This window comes from Anopheles aquasalis, chromosome 3 (assembly GCF_943734665.1).
Source record: "Anopheles aquasalis chromosome 3, idAnoAquaMG_Q_19, whole genome shotgun sequence".
NCBI classification, from domain to species: Eukaryota; Metazoa; Arthropoda; class Insecta; order Diptera; family Culicidae; genus Anopheles; species Anopheles aquasalis.
This window is the reverse complement of record NC_064878.1, coordinates 51861049-51876974: the sequence shown is the minus strand read 5'-3', so window position 1 is coordinate 51876974 and position 15926 is coordinate 51861049. Positions and strand designations below refer to the sequence as shown.

Genomic DNA, 15926 nt, shown 5'->3' with positions numbered 1-15926 from the left:
TTCTGTCTGCGGTGCTGTTGGTTGTGTTTGGTGAAACTTGTGGTGCGCAAGGTGCGATCAAGCGTATCGAGCATACGGCCGCGCTGCAAAGCAAACATACAGTGCGCACCCCTCACATCGCGCATTGAAGTCGCTGAATGGATCAATGGATGGAGGTGCATCATGAAGCCCTCCTGGCATGGGGTGTCGATGAAAGAATAAGATGTTGCAGAGCAGCCAACACAAATATACGATCGTGCAGCCCACCCAGAACCGTGCTGGCCCGCCGGCGGGGGGGCAACAATGCATTTCGGCATGCGAGCTGTGCAATCTATTAGTGGCTGGCATCGGCTCTCCATTAGCTCGATCTGGGTGGTGTTTTATTTTTGGAAACTCACATGAAATCGATTAATGCGCTAATGTAATGACACAGGGACACTATTGGCGGTTGCCGCAAGAAGAAGAACAAATTGGCAATTGCACCTCAGTATTAGCGCCACGCCACAATGATGGTACCTGATGCTGCTGCCGATGGTGATGATTGTCGTGCAAAACGGCGGCATGTGTGTTGCATGTTTACCACACCACAACACCAACATGGCGACGCTGTGTGTGGGTGGTCATCATCAGTGGGCGGAGGGTTTCCAATTTGAAAATGAGGAGCTGCCCCCCCATAATGTGCAATACTCTACTGTTGGGCACACACGAGACCCAAGGGGTGCAATAGCTGCTGCTGCTGCTGCTGCTGCTGTCTGTTGCTTTCCTCGATGCCAGAGTGTCCATTTTGCCACCGATTTCAATTTTGAGCAAACTACCTTTATATGTGCTGCCGCCACCTACCCTCTGTTTGATCATGAGCAATCGATTCGATTGGCCATGTTTCGATCAAATAAAGGGGGCGCACAGGGGGAATAGTGAGCACGCGCGCGCGCGCAGAAACAAACGCTAGAAGACGAAACACGCCAACCCACGCTCTTTTATGTAATAACGATCGCGAGTTTGAAACAGAACACCGACTCTGTTCGATTCGGTTGCAAATGGGCAGCGAAAGGTAAGGGAAGCTTCTTCAGCGAGTGAGCGAGTGCTGCCAATCGACCCCTTGAAGTGGCTAAAGCGATCGATGATTTTGTAAAAAAAATGTTTGGAAATTCTGTTTTTTAGAACCAGTAGGCACTGAAAATGGCAGAGGAGACCTCTGTCTGCTATGTCTGATTTCCAGTGTCTGCTAATTGCAGCCAGTTGCGGTAGGCATCTAGTAGACCTTGCACAGACTACACGTCAAAGCAAGCTGACAGTTTCCTTCAAATCCTTCCAAATCGGCGCCGATACTCATTTAATCCAAGTTCGAAAAGTTGGTGGCACTCTGGTTGGAGTAAATCGGAAATGGACGCTCTTCCGCAGGCTGTCGGCTCATAAATCAACCATTTTCGCACAACCACTGCGATTGCTCGCATCTAATATCCTTGGCCAGTTTGCTTTCCGCTTACCGTTCTGGCCGGAAGCTCTCGGACTAGCCGCAGGTTCCGCCAATCAGCAAACGGACCACAATCCGTGAAGTGACAGACATCGAGGCGACACAAATTACAAACCACGCAACAACCACCGAGGAGCAAGTGGATTAATAAGTGTAGCGCCACACCATGCAAGCATGGGACATTAAGAATGCAGACGCGGAAGCTGGAAGCTGAAAGAAGTAGAGACCAAAGAGCATCACATCATTTTCCACCATCATCCCGTCCATCCATCCATCCATCCATCCGATGATGGCGTTTGTCAACGCGGTAATGTTGTTTTCACTCGTACACATCGGTTTCCATCGCTCCGGTAAACATCCGATAACGATGCAGCATGTCCACTTGGAAACCGCGACGCGAAATGAGGAAGTGCAGACAGGGCTGGAACTGGTTCAATCGGCGTCGCGGTGACACGGCGACAGTTAACCGCTGGTTTACGGCACCATTTACGGCACTCTGGCCATATGCCGTTTCCGCTCCGCTGCCTGCCGCACTGGCCGCCGCTGCCATTTGCCAAAACTTGAAACCGCACAAGACAAAGCGGCAACCTAGTAGCGTTTATGGTTTACACGTTGACAACTATGTACACACTGGCACTGGGTTATGGCGGGCGGTGAATTGGCCCGACTCGTAATGAGTTTTGATTCCTTTTTGTTGTCATTCCATGAATTTTACGATTAGCTACTACTAGAATAGTGCACAATTGTGTTCGCTAAACACAGTTCATGACAAACTGTAGATGAGGATTGCCTTAGCCCACAGAACACGTTATCCAGGAATCGGAACACTATGTCACACAAACACAGACCTGGCACAGCAAACAAGGATGCCCTTGCGATCGCGATCTAGGGGATCTAGGCACACACGCGCGCACAGCAATCACACACAGCACGGAACGCACCTCACGCGTTCACAGCAGCAACGGAATGAACCTCGAACTCCTCTCCTCTTTGCGACTGCGATGATCGATCGATCACCGGTACACAACGATCCGTAGTGATATCCAGGTAAGTGTACACCGGCCTCTCGCCTTGCCAGGGGAGCGCCGAATGCCTCGGAGTCGTTTCGTCGATTTCGTCGATTTCGCTTTGCCCCACTACACTCGGTAGTTGCTTGTGGTACCGCTGCTGCCGCTGTTTCTGTTGCTGCTGCTACTACTACTACACGCCGTGCAGAGCAACAATCGCTCCCTCTCACTTCTTCGACGCCTTCGAGCGGCCTCGTGCAGACCGGCTCGTGCGTGATCGTCGCTCACCGGGAGGGGGGAAACCGTGTGATTGCGATCGACAGTCGTCTGCCCTTTTCACCAGCATCGGCCTCCATTTCTTTCTTTTGTTGCTGGTGCAAATGCACCATGCGTAGTTATGCTCGAACATTTCACATTTTAATCGTTGTGTTCCGATTCTCGATCACGAAATCTTGGATTTGGGGCAGCACTAGCACCATGGATTGCATCTTCTTAAGCCAGCAGGTGACAGATGATCTATGAAAAACTCTGGCCACATTTAATGGCTAATGGTGAGCGCCCATTATGTCATCAAAACGAGGAGGATTTGGCAAACTTTCGTTTAGGTGACCTCCCGCCATGCCACCGACAATTCCCACCTGCCAGTCGGCCTGCCTGCCTGCCTGCCTGCCTACCTGCATCTCCCCGAAAACAGACCACCATTCACCATAATCTGCTTGCTTTCTTGTGAATCTGCGAATTATGCAAATAGACAAAACGAACGAACGAACGAACGAATGGACGGGCGAACCCCGCGAATGCACACCCAATAAAAAATGACACAACTCTTCCCCCCCCTTGGCCTCTTCGCCGTCGTCGGTACGTAAGCAGCTGGAGACGCTTTCCAGCTCCAGGAGGAAACAGCGACACAACGCGATCGCGACAACGACGACTATGACGAAGAAAGGAAGGCGGTGGCACTTGCCTAACTTTTGCCAGGTGACGACCGCTGTGATGATGATGGTGATGCTGCGGAGAGAACGTCTGCCACCGAGAGTTGGAGACCGTCGGGTGCGATCAAGTGGGTCAGTGCGCAGGCACCCGCCTGTGCTTTGCGGGCAGAAAATTGCTCCAACACCCCATCGCCACGCTAGAGATTGTCATCATTGTCACTGGTTTGGGCGCGTTTTTTTCTCTTTTTCATCGGAGAAGAGATAGTGTCTGGAATAATCAAAAAGATTCGCCCAAATTATTGCGTCTCTGGGCGGTGATTGGCCAAGGTTTTCTGCCTTTCGGAGTCGGAGACACGTGGAGACGCCTAGATTTATTGCTGAGTGGCCCAGTAATTGTGATGTTAGAGTATTCAGCGAGTATCTGCTGTGTGCTACAAAAGTATTAACTTCATTTCTTTCCGATCCAAGCAATCCTCGATTGGAGATACACCAGACCATTGGCGAGACAAAGCAAAATGCCAAAAAAAGCAAAATGAATTTAAAAACATCTCACTTCCCAAACACGCACATTCCTCAGGGAAGGAAACCGGTAGAGCGGCGGATGCACCACACCACGACTCCGAGGACACACCGAGAGATGTTTAAATCGATTATCCGAAACTTTCGGCCCCTTCCCCCAAAAAACCGTTTACATAATTATAGTCCCGGAGGTGTCAGAAGACGGGCGTGCAGCAGCAGCAGCAGCTTCTTCTGGTTGTGCGCAGCTTGAGAGCAGAATCGCACGCGCGCGCGTCTGCAGAAGGCATAGGTAGTCCAGCAGACACGGAGAGAGAACACCCTGGACGATTTGTGCCCGCCGGTAAGGGGACTCGTTCGCTGATGGCAGGGCGATGATAATGGAGCCGTGTTTTCGTAAATATTGTTGCTGCGGTTGATTGATTTTAATACCTCGGCTCGTCGCCAGGGCGGTCTGTGTGTTAGACGGACTTAGAACAAAGGCTTCGGTGCAGCAGCGAAGCACAAGAACCCCAAGAAAGAAGATCCTGCGAATTCCTCATCGAACGGTAAATTCAAACCCGTAGTCAAGAAATATTTCATAACGACTGTAATATTTCAACACAGCGGTGTTTAAAATAATAAGACTGTCTAAGAACATTATGATTATGCTGGTAATTATCCTATTTAATTTATGATTGGTTTTTACTCAAAAACGTAAAATTCAGAACAGAATTCACACCTAAATTAAATTAAATGCAAAAAGTGTTGTGAAAATAATTTAATTTTTAACTGGCAGTTGCTTACAGTCAACCCCCTCGTTTTTGACAGATTCGGCCGTTGGCAACGTCGTGCGTGTGCGTGCGTGTGTGTGCAAAGTGTTGTTGGCGTCGCACGCATTTTCCAGTTCCCTTGTAAAATCTTTTCATCTTTTGCTTTAACTAGTCACTAAGCTTATCAGTTTTCAGCTGTGTTATCAATAGTCAATCCAACCGACCCGTTTAATATGTAACAAGCAGGAACAGCAGAACAAAACTCGCGTTGTGATAAGCAAAAGTACAAGTCCGCTCCAAGATGCGCGACCAGATTAGGATAACGACGCCACGATCGAAACGGCACTCGGTCGGTGTTACGGTACAGGCGTCGGTCACCGTTCATGCTCCGTGCGATGCAAAAGTAACCTTCCATCGATCACCAGCGACGAAGACGACCGGCCATAGCACCGTCCGCCAGGAGTCGGGCACCCCGGTGGCGGAAGCAGCTGCTGGTGCCAACAAAAGAATGAGTCTGCACGAGAACCTCCTGATGCGCATTCTGTCCACTCCGAGCGATCAGCCTTTGTACGACCGGGGCACACCCTCCGAGTCGCAGCGCACGACCGATGACTCTTTCGACAGTTGCCTATCCCGCGGTGGAACTCCGGTGCCCGATCTGTTTGATCACAGTCCCGACAATCAGTTGCGCTGCAACACACCACCCGCTCTGGACGGAGGGGCGGGCCATGGGCCAGTTAACCCGCAGATGCAACGCCTGATGCGCGACCTCAACAGCCCTTCGGCTACGGCTCGCATGCGTGCACTGCGCGCCCTGAAGTCTCCGAGCAAGCTGAAAGGCTACGGGGCATTCGATGTACCACACGAAGAACAAGACATCATTACGGCGGATGAGCGCGTTGAACCGGTCCAGCGCACGATCCAGGAGGTGCTACGGAATGTGTGCGTCTACGTTGAGGTACGTTCCGGTACGGACAATCGTTCCGATGGCATCAAAGAGCACATCGCCTCCCTGGGGGCACGTGTAAACGAACGGCTGCTGAAGTGAGTAGAAACCGCTGCTATGGCTACGCCCTTGGGCATCAACCGAGCATGCATCGATTTGCTTTCCACTTTGCAGAGACACAACGCACGTGATATTCAAGGATGGCCTACTGTCGACGTACCAGAAGGCGAAGAAAATGAACATACCCGTCGTCTCGATACTGTGGATCGAGGCCTGCAAGCGCCATACATGCCTGATGAACCCGGACGACTTTAAGATCTCCAATCACGACCGCTACGACAATCCGGACCTATATAAGCGCATTAGGGTAAGTGCGGTATTGCAAAGGATTCACAATCACTGCTGCACATCTTCTAATCGCCTCGCTTTCTCCTCAAACCGTGCAGCGCCAAAAGTCGATGCAACCGGGGGCAAATGTAGCTGCGGGTACCAAGAAACGGACCGTAACGGCCGGGGCGATCGCGAAGGCCAATGCCGTGCTATCACCCCCGACAAAGCTACCAACGCTGCATCGCATTCGCAAAGATGATCGTTTGGAAAGGATTTTAAATGAATTTGAGGCCGAAAATCAGTTCACCGGTAACGGTTCCAGCAGTGAACCAATCGACGAGTACGACGAAATGCTACAAGCGGCACCGAAGCGAATGCTGGAACGTTTCCGCAATACACCGACCACATCCGATAGTCCGGCCGTGGCCGCTACAAGGGCGACGAATGCCGGAGATGACGGGGAAATAGATTGCACTCCAACGGGAGTGAACGGAACGGATCGAAGCGAAGACATTACACTTTCGCGGCGAGTCCTGTTCTCTGCTGGTCGCGGCGCATCGACGAAAAAGGATAAACCACTGACACCGGCTTCGAAAGCGCGGCGTAAGACGATCCTTTTCACTCCTCAGATGGCCAATGTCGAGGAAGAGGCGAGCAACACTCGCCAAGAAACGCAGGAAACGAACAAAACTCCCGCTCAACAACAGGGTACACGCAATCGACGTAAGACCATCGTGGCCACTGTCGGTGATCGTAGCAGCAATGCAGACGTGCAGACACCGGTGGTAGCTCCACCAGCTCGCACGATTCGTACACGTCGTAGTTCGATGCTGGCAAGCGTTGAGGCGGATGTACAAACCTTAACCCTCGAGGAATCGTCGGTGGCGATTCCGAACGAACCGACGATCAGACGAGACCGACGCAAGACGATCGCTTTCGGGAATGATGAGAACACACCGCCACACGCCGCGGTTGCTGCGATCGGTCTCAGTTCTAAGTCGCGCCCGAGCACCAAATATAACACCATATACTCACCAAAGGACATGGACATTTCGAGCGTTCCGAAAACTGCCGCCATTTCGGCAGCAGTTTCCAGTTCCCTAGGGAATGCTTTGGACCATTATCAAACGGAATCCTCGTCGATGAACGTATCAGAGTCGGAGGAGGTCCGTAGAATGTCAGAAAATTCAAAGCCTACTAGTGAGAGCATTCACAATTCAACACGAATGTCCATAGCAACCACTAGTGGATCTGTTCAGAGCCGCAGAAGAACACTCTTCACCCCTGGCGGTGCTAGTGATACCTTTATGGAGGCACTGGAAGTGAGTGAGACTCCCCCGTCGAACTCAACGTTACACACCAAGACGCGGCCCAGTTCGGCGTTCCTGCTGCACGGCAATGGTAGCAGCATCCTCCATCACCCTAAACCGACCTCGAACTCGACTCCCAAAGAGCCGGCCCCGAAGACTTTGCTGGAAGAGTATCAATCTTCGCTACGGTTCAGCTCCTCGCGTGCCCCAGAGCGTCGCCGTCAGACCATTTTTGACATCACGATGGACATCGTCGATCAGCGACTGTCCGAGATTAATCGACGTGCTGCCTTGACGGCACAGAGAAACTCTCCCGAGCAATCGTCTTCTTCGTCCGGCCCATTGGTCACTCCAGCCCAGGATGCTGCTCTTCGTAGTCCTCCTCCAGTGCAGCAAACAGCCATTAGTGAATACTACCGGAAGGCAACTAAATCGATCGAAAAGATTAACAAACCACGTGAACTGATTACAAGCAGCAGCAGCAGCAGCAGCAGTAGCGGCAACAGTGCCAGCGAGGCAGAAAGTGTTCCGGGAGCGGAAGCACAACCACGCCGGCGTAAACTGTTTAATGTGCAAACGCAGGATATGCTGTTCGGTACCAAGCCAGCAGCAGCGAAAGTGGCCACACCGAAAAGACGCTCCCTGGCACCGGTGCAGATGGATAGCAAGGCATCGGTCGGTGTGGCCAGCGCAAAGAAGCGACGCACGACGATGCTGTTCCAGTCACCGTTTGAAGCAGCGCAAACGGTTACCGCGAAGAAGCAGCCATTTCAACCCGGCCGTGGACTACCCTCGGTGGTCGCTACACAAAACTCTGGGTCGGCCGGACCACGCCAGTATCTGGCCACCACTAATCTTCATACCGAGCAGAGCACCTTTCTGAAGGAGGTACGATTACAGTAGCTATTTCATCAATCACCCCTGTAACCTCAATGTAGCCAGCATGTTGTAACGTGGGGATGGCGGTGGTCCCAATATTGTTTAAATAATTCAATTCCTCGATTGTAAATAGGAGGTGGGATCGGGATTTAGGACATTTTTTTTTGTTTTCAAGTAATGTTTTTCCTTCTTATGTTATTAAAAGGTTTTGATGTAGCTAAAGACTAATAAAGTCCCACGATTTGTGCAAATAAAGCTGGCGAGTCTTTTCCTTTCTCTGATGAGCTGCAGATTTGATAACTCCCATTACCCATTATCATCACATACAGGCCATCGGTACGCTCGGTGGAGGGTTCATCCTGGAGGCAGATGTGACCGCCAATACGACACACCTTGTGACACTGGAATCGCGCCGCACCATTAACCTACTGCGTGCCCTAATCCGGGGTCTGTGGATCGTACGGTACGATTGGATCGTGGCATCGGTAACCGCCGGCCATTGGCTCCCGGAGGAGCAGTTTGAATTGCGTGACTTTTCGCCCGCAATACAGGCCAATCGGAGCGAACGGCAGGCATTCGGTAAGCATTATCGCAGTGACCTGTTTGCCGATTATGGCCCCATCTGGATCTCGCCCCGCTGCAACGTCCCTCCGGGCCAGCTACGGGAGCTGCTGGTCCTCTGCCACGCCAAAGTGACGGGAAACCGTGGAGAGGCGCGGTATCTGATCGTCGAAAAGGACAGTGCCAAAGATTATCGAGTAAATGGGCAGCAGATTTGTGTGGACGCCCTATGGATTCTCGATAGCATTACTATTAACAAGGTAAAGAAGCTATCACTAAAGTATCGCATAGAGCGGTAGCAGCGATTGACGAGAACCGTATGCCAGTGTACAGTTCGATTTAGGAGCTTTGTTTTATATCTAGTTTTACCGCCCGTGACTGATTTTGTCAAAATAAAATTGTACAAATCTCGTTTACCATTTAATTCGAATTTGAACTCCATCACGTGGGTTTGACAGTTCGCGCCGCCCAGACCAAAACACCAAAAACGGCAACCAAAATAGAATCTGGCGCCGCTGCGCGGTTGAATAATAAGCTGGGTGGCCCTTTTGCGTGGAATTTCTGCCCCGATCCCGTCGTTTTAGAACATTTTACGTGGCATGTGCGAACGGATCCGTGGTGTTGAATAGAAAACCGAAAAACCCCGGGTCGACCGGTTACCTCGGCAACCGCAGCTGCGAGTGCGTGCATCGTAGTACACCTCGCATGAAATGACCAATTTATCGCTCAAAATACTGTCCCTCCGGAGTAATGTGGCTACGGCGGCATCGTTTATCCGTAGTATCCACCATGAGCCTGCCCTCCATCGCTCCTCAGGCGGACCACCGAAACTTTCGCCTTACGATGTAAGTATCCGCGGCGCCACTCTGTCGGGGACAACTTTTTATTTGTTTACTTCGCCTTTCGTCGCACTCGCCAGGTCAATAACATACTACGCGCCAACGAGCACACACAGGAGTTCTTCGGTGGGTCCGTAAAGTGCTACGATTCTAACCAGCTTGCCTCGAACTCTCCGATCGAGGATTCGCGCAGTGAAGCGAGCTGTGCGCATACGGCCGGGCTGCTGCTCGGTATCTTCGATGGACACGGTGGTCCAGCGTGTTCGCAGGTGATAAGCAAACGGTTGATGCGTTACATTGCCGCATCGCTAGTACCACCCGATGATTTGCGGCAACATCTGCTCAACGGTGCTCAAAGCTATTCTTTCCTCAACTGCCACAACGATAAGGTAACAGGCCGAGTGGGTCTCGCAAGGGAACAGGAAATCCCTCTTATCTGTCTTCTGTGTTCTTCTCTTTGCAGCTCGAATTTGTTACTGAAATCAAAGAATTGTACGAGAAAAGCTTCCTCCAGTTCGCGAATGAACTCACAAACACCACACTTGCCGGCTTCCAGATGCACCAAACGCTAGAGAACGCCTTCATACGGCTGGATCAGGATTTGTCGCGGGAAGCAATGGAAATGCCCAGTTTGCGAACGATGTCGGTAGCGATGAGCGGTGCTGTGGCCCTTGTCGCGCACATCGATGGTCCCCATCTGCACGTTGCTTCGGTCGGTGATTGTTCGGCCGTGCTGGGCACGGTTACCGATACTGGCCAGTGGGTTGCGAAGAAGCTCACCAACGAGCACAACTCGGACAATGTCGGTGAGGTGCGTCGTTTGTTGAGCGAACATCCGGCCACCGAACGGGATACGGTCATACGGGGCGAGCGATTGCTCGGTCAGTTGGCCCCGTTGCGTGCGATGGGCGATTTCCGGTACAAGTGGAGCCGGGAGCAGCTCGAACAGCTGGTTGTGCCACAGTTTGGTGAGCAGGTGATCGCCCCTTACTACCACACGCCACCCTACTTGAGCGCCTGCCCAGAAATCACGCACCACATTCTAACACCACGCGACAAGTTTCTCGTCATAGCAAGCGATGGACTGTGGGATACAATGAGTGCCATGCAGACGGTACACCTTGTCGGGGAGCACATGTACGGCAAGGCGTTCCTGCAACCGTTAACCCTACCAAAGCACGACATCACGCTCGGTGAAATTAGCCAGATGCTGAGCACGCGGAAGGCGGGTTTACAGAAGAAACCGCTGGATCGGAACGCCGCAACTCACCTGATCAGGAATGCACTCGGTGGTACGGAGTACGGTGTCGAGCATTCGAAACTATCGCACATGCTGTCCCTTCCGCAGGATATTGTGAGACTGTTTCGAGACGATATTACCATCACGGTCGTGTATTTCGATTCGGAGTATCTACGGAATTGTCCCACCTAAATCACCGTCAGCAGCAACGGCAGCGTTTATAGTGTTCATCATCTTATCAGTGGTTTGCATTTCTTACCCTTCAGCCCTTGCCTTGTGCTGTCAATCGGAAGCGTGCATACATTCGAATTTCTTGTTATATTTTACAAAATGTTTGTTTGTTTTTTATACTTAAGTCAATAAGTGTCTTGGCGATCGAACAAAAATGTAGATATTATTTAAAGAGCATAACACAGACGCCTGGCCACCACAAAGAGTTATAGTTATACTAATGTCGCGCGGTCTGAGGCCACCCGACCCCGGTGCTTACCAGGGGACTGCCAGAGTGGTGTGTGTTTGTGTATACCTTTCAATAAATCGAACCGAGACGACCAATCGCGCGGCTTCTATGCATCTAAGGTTTCGCACATGAAAAAGTTACCATCAAGGCAGTTCCTATCGTCGAACGTGTAGTTGATGGAGTATGGTAGGTAGTACTCTAGCACGGCACAATTCTCGAACGTGCAATTATCATGCTTTGCATTATTCGGTTCATTCTTCGTCCAACGATCGTACGTCATCCGCTTTCCCGTCGAAGCCCAGAAAAACTGACCTTCCTCACCAAGGTCGTTCGCCGAAGTCCACATGTGCAGAATGCCGTGCGTCTTGGTGAACCCACTCTTCTCGATGTACTCCACGACACCCTGAAGCTGCTCTTCGTTTTCGATGGACACGAGGAACATACCTCTGGAGCGACAATATTCCGACGCTTTGTACCAATTGAGCTGCAACAGGAAATGGAGGTCAGGTGTTATTCCATTTGTAGCTCCGCACCGGTTCCGTATGACTCACCCGAAAAGTGTCCCCGAAGTAGTACGATTTCTGACGATATAGACCAAACGCTGGGCTACCGTCATCCTGGGAACGAATCAAACTGATTGCCAAGAATGCGAGCAGAATTGCAACAATATTGGCCAAACGTTTCGTATCCATCGCTACTTTGATCGAATTCCACGGTACACTTTAATCCTGACGGTTCGACACCGCAATCAGCTACTCAATCTCTTCGAATCCTCTGAAGGCGACGGAATCACAACCACCGGCGAGTCGCCTACTACTGAGTATCAAACATGCATATAGATCATCATGTAGTCTTTGTGTTCGTACCATCACTTGTTGATTATCAGCGGCCAGCAGCCGGATTGCTGTTGAAGAAAACCTGTTTTTTTTTCATGCGATTGGGATTTTTTCCGTTTCATGGTACGACCTCATTCAAGGTCCGAGTCGAGACAAATTCGATGCTAAGCGCTTCGTTTTAACTCAGCCTCAATCACTGGGATTTTATTTTATTAAAAACAAATTTCGGTGAATCTTTCCAAGAGGCTTACACCATCGCCTACTCTGACAGAGTCTCACAGATAAAGTGGTATTCATACTTGCAGGAGCGATCGTCGAAGGTATAGTTATAAGCGGCCCCACGATGTGCCCAGTACTCAAGGACAGCACAGTTCTCGTTAGTGCAGTCGTCAAATTCGGCATTGTTTGACTCGCCAGGGCTCCAGTTCGAGTACGTTACATGTTCACCAGTCGTTGACCAATAGAATTCCCCTTCCTCACCGAGATCGTTTGCTGATGTCCAAATCATTAAAGATTGGTGCGTTTTGATGTAGCCTGTACCGTACAGGTACTCGATGATTGCTTCCCGCTCCTGCGGATTACGCACCGAAAGCAAAAACATTCCGCGTGTTCTGCAGTATTGCATTGCTTTAAACCAATTCAACTAATCGTGGGGAAGGTGGAGAAACACGTTTAATCAAACAGTGATAGAATTTTTCTTGAAGCTTGAACATACCTTGAAGGAAGTGCTGAAATGGTACCTCTTCTGTCGAAATAAGGCGAATGTATTGTCATCACTCGCCTGGTAAGATAATTGAGCTAACATAACGTTTAAAACAATCGCAAACACCGGGAGCATTCGGAATCGGATCATCCTTGAGCTCTGTCTTCTGACGTAGCACTGAGCATCCTTATCAAATCTTTAACAACTGCCGGTGATTTTCATTTTATTTAATAGAATATTGCAAGAATTCCTGCGTAGTGGTATGACGGTATGTTCGCACAAAAAACATACGCATACGCAAACAAAATCGCTCCCAGTTTGTTCTGATTATGCTTGCATGATTATACAACTGATAACCACCGAAAGAAGCAATCCAGTAATGTTGTATTCATTATGCGTAAATATTTTATTATTCTGAGTTATGCTTAAAATCATTCTGAAACAGTGGCACAAACCAGCGTTTTACGTCGTTATGAACCCGAGGCCACAGGTGACCTCATTCAAGGTCTAAATCAGATTCTTGCCCTGTGCCATCCTCATCATAGCTACCACGGAGTTTTCGATGGTCACTGGGATTTTATTTTTAAACAAATGCAACCAAGGAGAACCTTTTAAGGAGGAAGGCAGTCGCCTACTCTAACAGTGTTTCACAGATGAAATGATATTCTCGCATACAGTAGCGATCGTTGAAGGTGTAATTGTAATTGGCGCCACCCTCCGCCCAGTACTCCAGGATAGCACAGTCCTCCCTATTGCAGTCGTCAATTTTAAAATTGTTTGGCTCCGTATCGCTCCAGTTGGGGTACGTTACTCGTTCGCCAGTCGTTGACCAATAGAACTCCCCTTCCTCACCCAGATCGTTTGCCGATATCCAAGCCCAGAGACCCTTGTGCGTTTTGGTGTAGCCCGTATTGTCCAGGTACTCGATCACTGCTTCCCGCTCCTGGGGATTACGCACCGAGAGCAGAAACATTCCGCGGGTTCGGCAGTATTCCATTGCCTTGAACCAATTCAGCTATCGCGAGGAACAAAAGAGAAACACGTTTGGATTATTAGAGACCGAGTTTCGCATGAATCTTGAACGCACCTTGAACGAGTCACTGAAGTAGTATCTCTTTTGCCGGAACACAGCAAACGTATTGTCATCACTCTCCTGGGGAGATGCGAGTTGTGCTAAAACACTTAACACAATAGCAAACAGCGACAGCAATCTCAACGTCGCCATCCTTATGCTGTGTCTTCTAGCGTACTACTGAGCATCATCTCTAAAACATCATGTTTGTTCATCATCTGCAGATAATTTCCAGTTTTTTACTTGCATTGTATTGGTTCGTGCGTAGTGGTGTTCCGTTATGTTTGCGTATTCAGCCTTAATACACACGCAAAGACCATGATCGCTCTGAGCTTCATCTTGATACGCGTGCAGCGTGTTTCGGCAGATGAGAGGCATTCAAGGACTAGCGATTCTCGGGGCACAGTCCTCGTTAGAATGTTCCTCAAATTAAAAAATAGTTTGGCTTCTCGGGATTTGGAACACTGCGTGATTGGATTAAAATAATTTATCTATTCGTGCGAACGGTGGATTCTTGAAAGACTAGCATTTATAGAAGCTGCTCAATTGCAAATCATTCTTAAGATGCGTACCCATATTCGTCATTAGGGACCTGAAGCAGTGATCCTCCTCTCTGGGTTGAAACTAATGTACCCTTTAAAATAAACATCAGGTACCATTTTAAAGAATGGTTCTCCTACCTGAAAATATAAGCTGGTAAAAGAAGAATTTAGCTTCAGAGGAAAAGCAATAAATTCCTTCTATCTCTAGAACGATGCTCGAATCTCAACAATAGCTTGGAAGACGGGTAGACTTTGGTGTTAACGATCGAAAAGGTTCTCAATTCTATTTTTGACCAGAATACCACCCGGTATTCATCGCTATTACTATTTTTGGAGGTAGAAAAACCGAGTGAAAGCGATAAAAATGGGTTTCCATAACACGTGGCACACTCACCCAAGAGGTTCTTCGATTGAGAGAACGGTTGGTAGATACCTAGCAACGGATTATTTGAACGTTCGAAATGCATTTAAGTGCATCGGTACCCGCGCCCCAGTTTCTGCGTACCTTGGGAAGACGCTGGAGAGTTTTCGCGATTCGCGGCCCCCTCTCCGCATCGAGGCATGCATCGTGGATCACACAACTACCACGCCGATCTTTGGCAAAAATTGTCTTCGTTGCCTTAGCATTCATCTTTTTCGCGAAAGAACGTTCTAGATGAACGAGCCGAGCCACGCCCGCTTCCAAATGTTGGTGCCATGCCACCAAGAAGCCATCCCGCGGTTTCAAGAGATATGCATTGGCCGCTCCCAAAAAAAGCCGGTCGCGTCGCGGAATCGCGGGTTTGGAATGTGCGCGTGTGACCGGTCGCGTGCATCGCCGCCCATACGCACACAGCTCGGACGATTCAGTGACCTTTCGCCACATGTTGAAACTCGATGGGTTTTGGACACGCACCATGATCAGCACTACGATGATGTTCGACAAAAAATACTTCCGCTCCCCGCAAGGCAACCGGCGATTCTAAGCCACCGGTGCGGTGCGATGTGCGAGGAATAAGCCATTAAAATTATTATCTGTTTTAATGAAAGTTAATTAGAATTACCTCAAGAGGACATTGGCAACAAGTCCTCTGTTGCAGCTGCTGCTGTTCGTTGAGAAGAGCTGCGGCATGCATCATGATGCGGCTGCTGCGGCTGTTGCTAAGGGCAAACCTCCTTTCACGCGGGGAAACCACCACCGTTTGCACCGCCCGCATTGGCCGGCCGAAAGCAAAATTGAGCGAAAGGAGCTGTTGCTGGATCAACTTTTACTTTCTTCTTCCTTCCGGTGTGCGGTGCTCCACTTATTTGTGGTTTCTGCGTTGCTATTGAGTGATTCTACTTTCTATTTGAAGAGAAAAAAATAAGTTCAATTAACTATTTGCCAGAAATGAAAGCACACGGTTTCCAAAATGATTCCATGTGTGACGATGAAAAATAGATTGGGTTCGGAATTGGATGCTAATAAAATTTCGAAACGATTCAAGTTCACCGAAGCTCAACCTTTTTCGTTTTTTCCCTGAAAACACTGAAAGAAATAGAATGGAATCGATTGGAATAGAAGCGACA

The 15926-nt window shown here is 49.7% G+C and overlaps 5 protein-coding genes across 5 annotated transcripts; 2 read left to right on the top strand and 3 right to left on the bottom strand.

The window, feature by feature from the left end:
- The first annotated feature begins 4773 nt into the window (after nucleotides 1-4773).
- Nucleotides 4774-8985, top strand: LOC126574825 (mediator of DNA damage checkpoint protein 1). The gene is made up of 4 exons (XM_050235212.1): nucleotides 4774-5704; nucleotides 5781-5973; nucleotides 6053-8134; nucleotides 8455-8985. The coding sequence occupies exons 1-4, from the start codon at nucleotides 4962-4964 to the stop codon at nucleotides 8983-8985; spliced, it is 3549 nt and encodes a 1182-aa protein (XP_050091169.1). The 5' UTR covers nucleotides 4774-4961.
- A 195-nt stretch (nucleotides 8986-9180) lies between these two features.
- Nucleotides 9181-11320, top strand: LOC126574826 (pyruvate dehydrogenase [acetyl-transferring]-phosphatase 1, mitochondrial). The gene is made up of 3 exons (XM_050235213.1): nucleotides 9181-9531; nucleotides 9606-9914; nucleotides 9989-11320. The coding sequence occupies exons 1-3, from the start codon at nucleotides 9397-9399 to the stop codon at nucleotides 10955-10957; spliced, it is 1413 nt and encodes a 470-aa protein (XP_050091170.1). The 5' UTR covers nucleotides 9181-9396; the 3' UTR covers nucleotides 10958-11320.
- On the bottom strand, nucleotides 11065-12111 carry LOC126574828 (C-type lectin 37Da-like). The gene is made up of 2 exons (XM_050235215.1): nucleotides 11777-12111; nucleotides 11065-11709 (listed from the first exon to the last, which is right to left on the bottom strand). Exons 1-2 carry the CDS (start codon nucleotides 11915-11917, stop codon nucleotides 11332-11334), a joined length of 519 nt encoding a protein of 172 aa, XP_050091172.1. The 5' UTR covers nucleotides 11918-12111; the 3' UTR covers nucleotides 11065-11331.
- A 122-nt stretch (nucleotides 12112-12233) lies between these two features.
- Nucleotides 12234-12944, bottom strand: LOC126574827 (C-type lectin 37Db-like). Its single transcript, XM_050235214.1, has 2 exons — nucleotides 12777-12944; nucleotides 12234-12704 (listed from the first exon to the last, which is right to left on the bottom strand). Exons 1-2 carry the CDS (start codon nucleotides 12912-12914, stop codon nucleotides 12321-12323), a joined length of 522 nt encoding a protein of 173 aa, XP_050091171.1. The 5' UTR covers nucleotides 12915-12944; the 3' UTR covers nucleotides 12234-12320.
- A 200-nt stretch (nucleotides 12945-13144) lies between these two features.
- On the bottom strand, nucleotides 13145-14005 carry LOC126575469 (C-type lectin 37Db-like). Its single transcript, XM_050236176.1, has 2 exons — nucleotides 13852-14005; nucleotides 13145-13779 (listed from the first exon to the last, which is right to left on the bottom strand). The coding sequence occupies exons 1-2, from the start codon at nucleotides 13987-13989 to the stop codon at nucleotides 13396-13398; spliced, it is 522 nt and encodes a 173-aa protein (XP_050092133.1). The 5' UTR covers nucleotides 13990-14005; the 3' UTR covers nucleotides 13145-13395.
- Between the last annotated feature and the right edge of the window lie 1921 nt (nucleotides 14006-15926).

Bases quoted from the DNA above. Each gene is read 5' to 3' on its own strand.
- LOC126574825 (XM_050235212.1), top strand. From the start codon at position 4,962: ATGCGCGACCAGATTAGGATAACGACGCCACGATCGAAACGGCACTCG. The intron at 5,705-5,780 runs GTGAGTAGAAAC...TCCACTTTGCAG, and splicing joins GTAAACGAACGGCTGCTGAA to AGACACAACGCACGTGATAT. The intron at 5,974-6,052 runs GTAAGTGCGGTA...CAAACCGTGCAG, and splicing joins ACCTATATAAGCGCATTAGG to CGCCAAAAGTCGATGCAACC.
- LOC126574826 (XM_050235213.1), top strand. From the start codon at position 9,397: ATGACCAATTTATCGCTCAAAATACTGTCCCTCCGGAGTAATGTGGCT. The intron at 9,532-9,605 runs GTAAGTATCCGC...CGCACTCGCCAG, and splicing joins CGAAACTTTCGCCTTACGAT to GTCAATAACATACTACGCGC. The intron at 9,915-9,988 runs GTAACAGGCCGA...TTCTCTTTGCAG, and splicing joins TCAACTGCCACAACGATAAG to CTCGAATTTGTTACTGAAAT.
- LOC126574828 (XM_050235215.1), bottom strand. From the start codon at position 11,917: ATGGATACGAAACGTTTGGCCAATATTGTTGCAATTCTGCTCGCATTC. The intron at 11,710-11,776 runs GTGAGTCATACG...TTCCTGTTGCAG, and splicing joins ACTTCGGGGACACTTTTCGG to CTCAATTGGTACAAAGCGTC.
- LOC126574827 (XM_050235214.1), bottom strand. From the start codon at position 12,914: ATGATCCGATTCCGAATGCTCCCGGTGTTTGCGATTGTTTTAAACGTT. The intron at 12,705-12,776 runs GTATGTTCAAGC...CCCCACGATTAG, and splicing joins ATTTCAGCACTTCCTTCAAG to TTGAATTGGTTTAAAGCAAT.
- LOC126575469 (XM_050236176.1), bottom strand. From the start codon at position 13,989: ATGGCGACGTTGAGATTGCTGTCGCTGTTTGCTATTGTGTTAAGTGTT. The intron at 13,780-13,851 runs GTGCGTTCAAGA...TCCTCGCGATAG, and splicing joins ACTTCAGTGACTCGTTCAAG to CTGAATTGGTTCAAGGCAAT.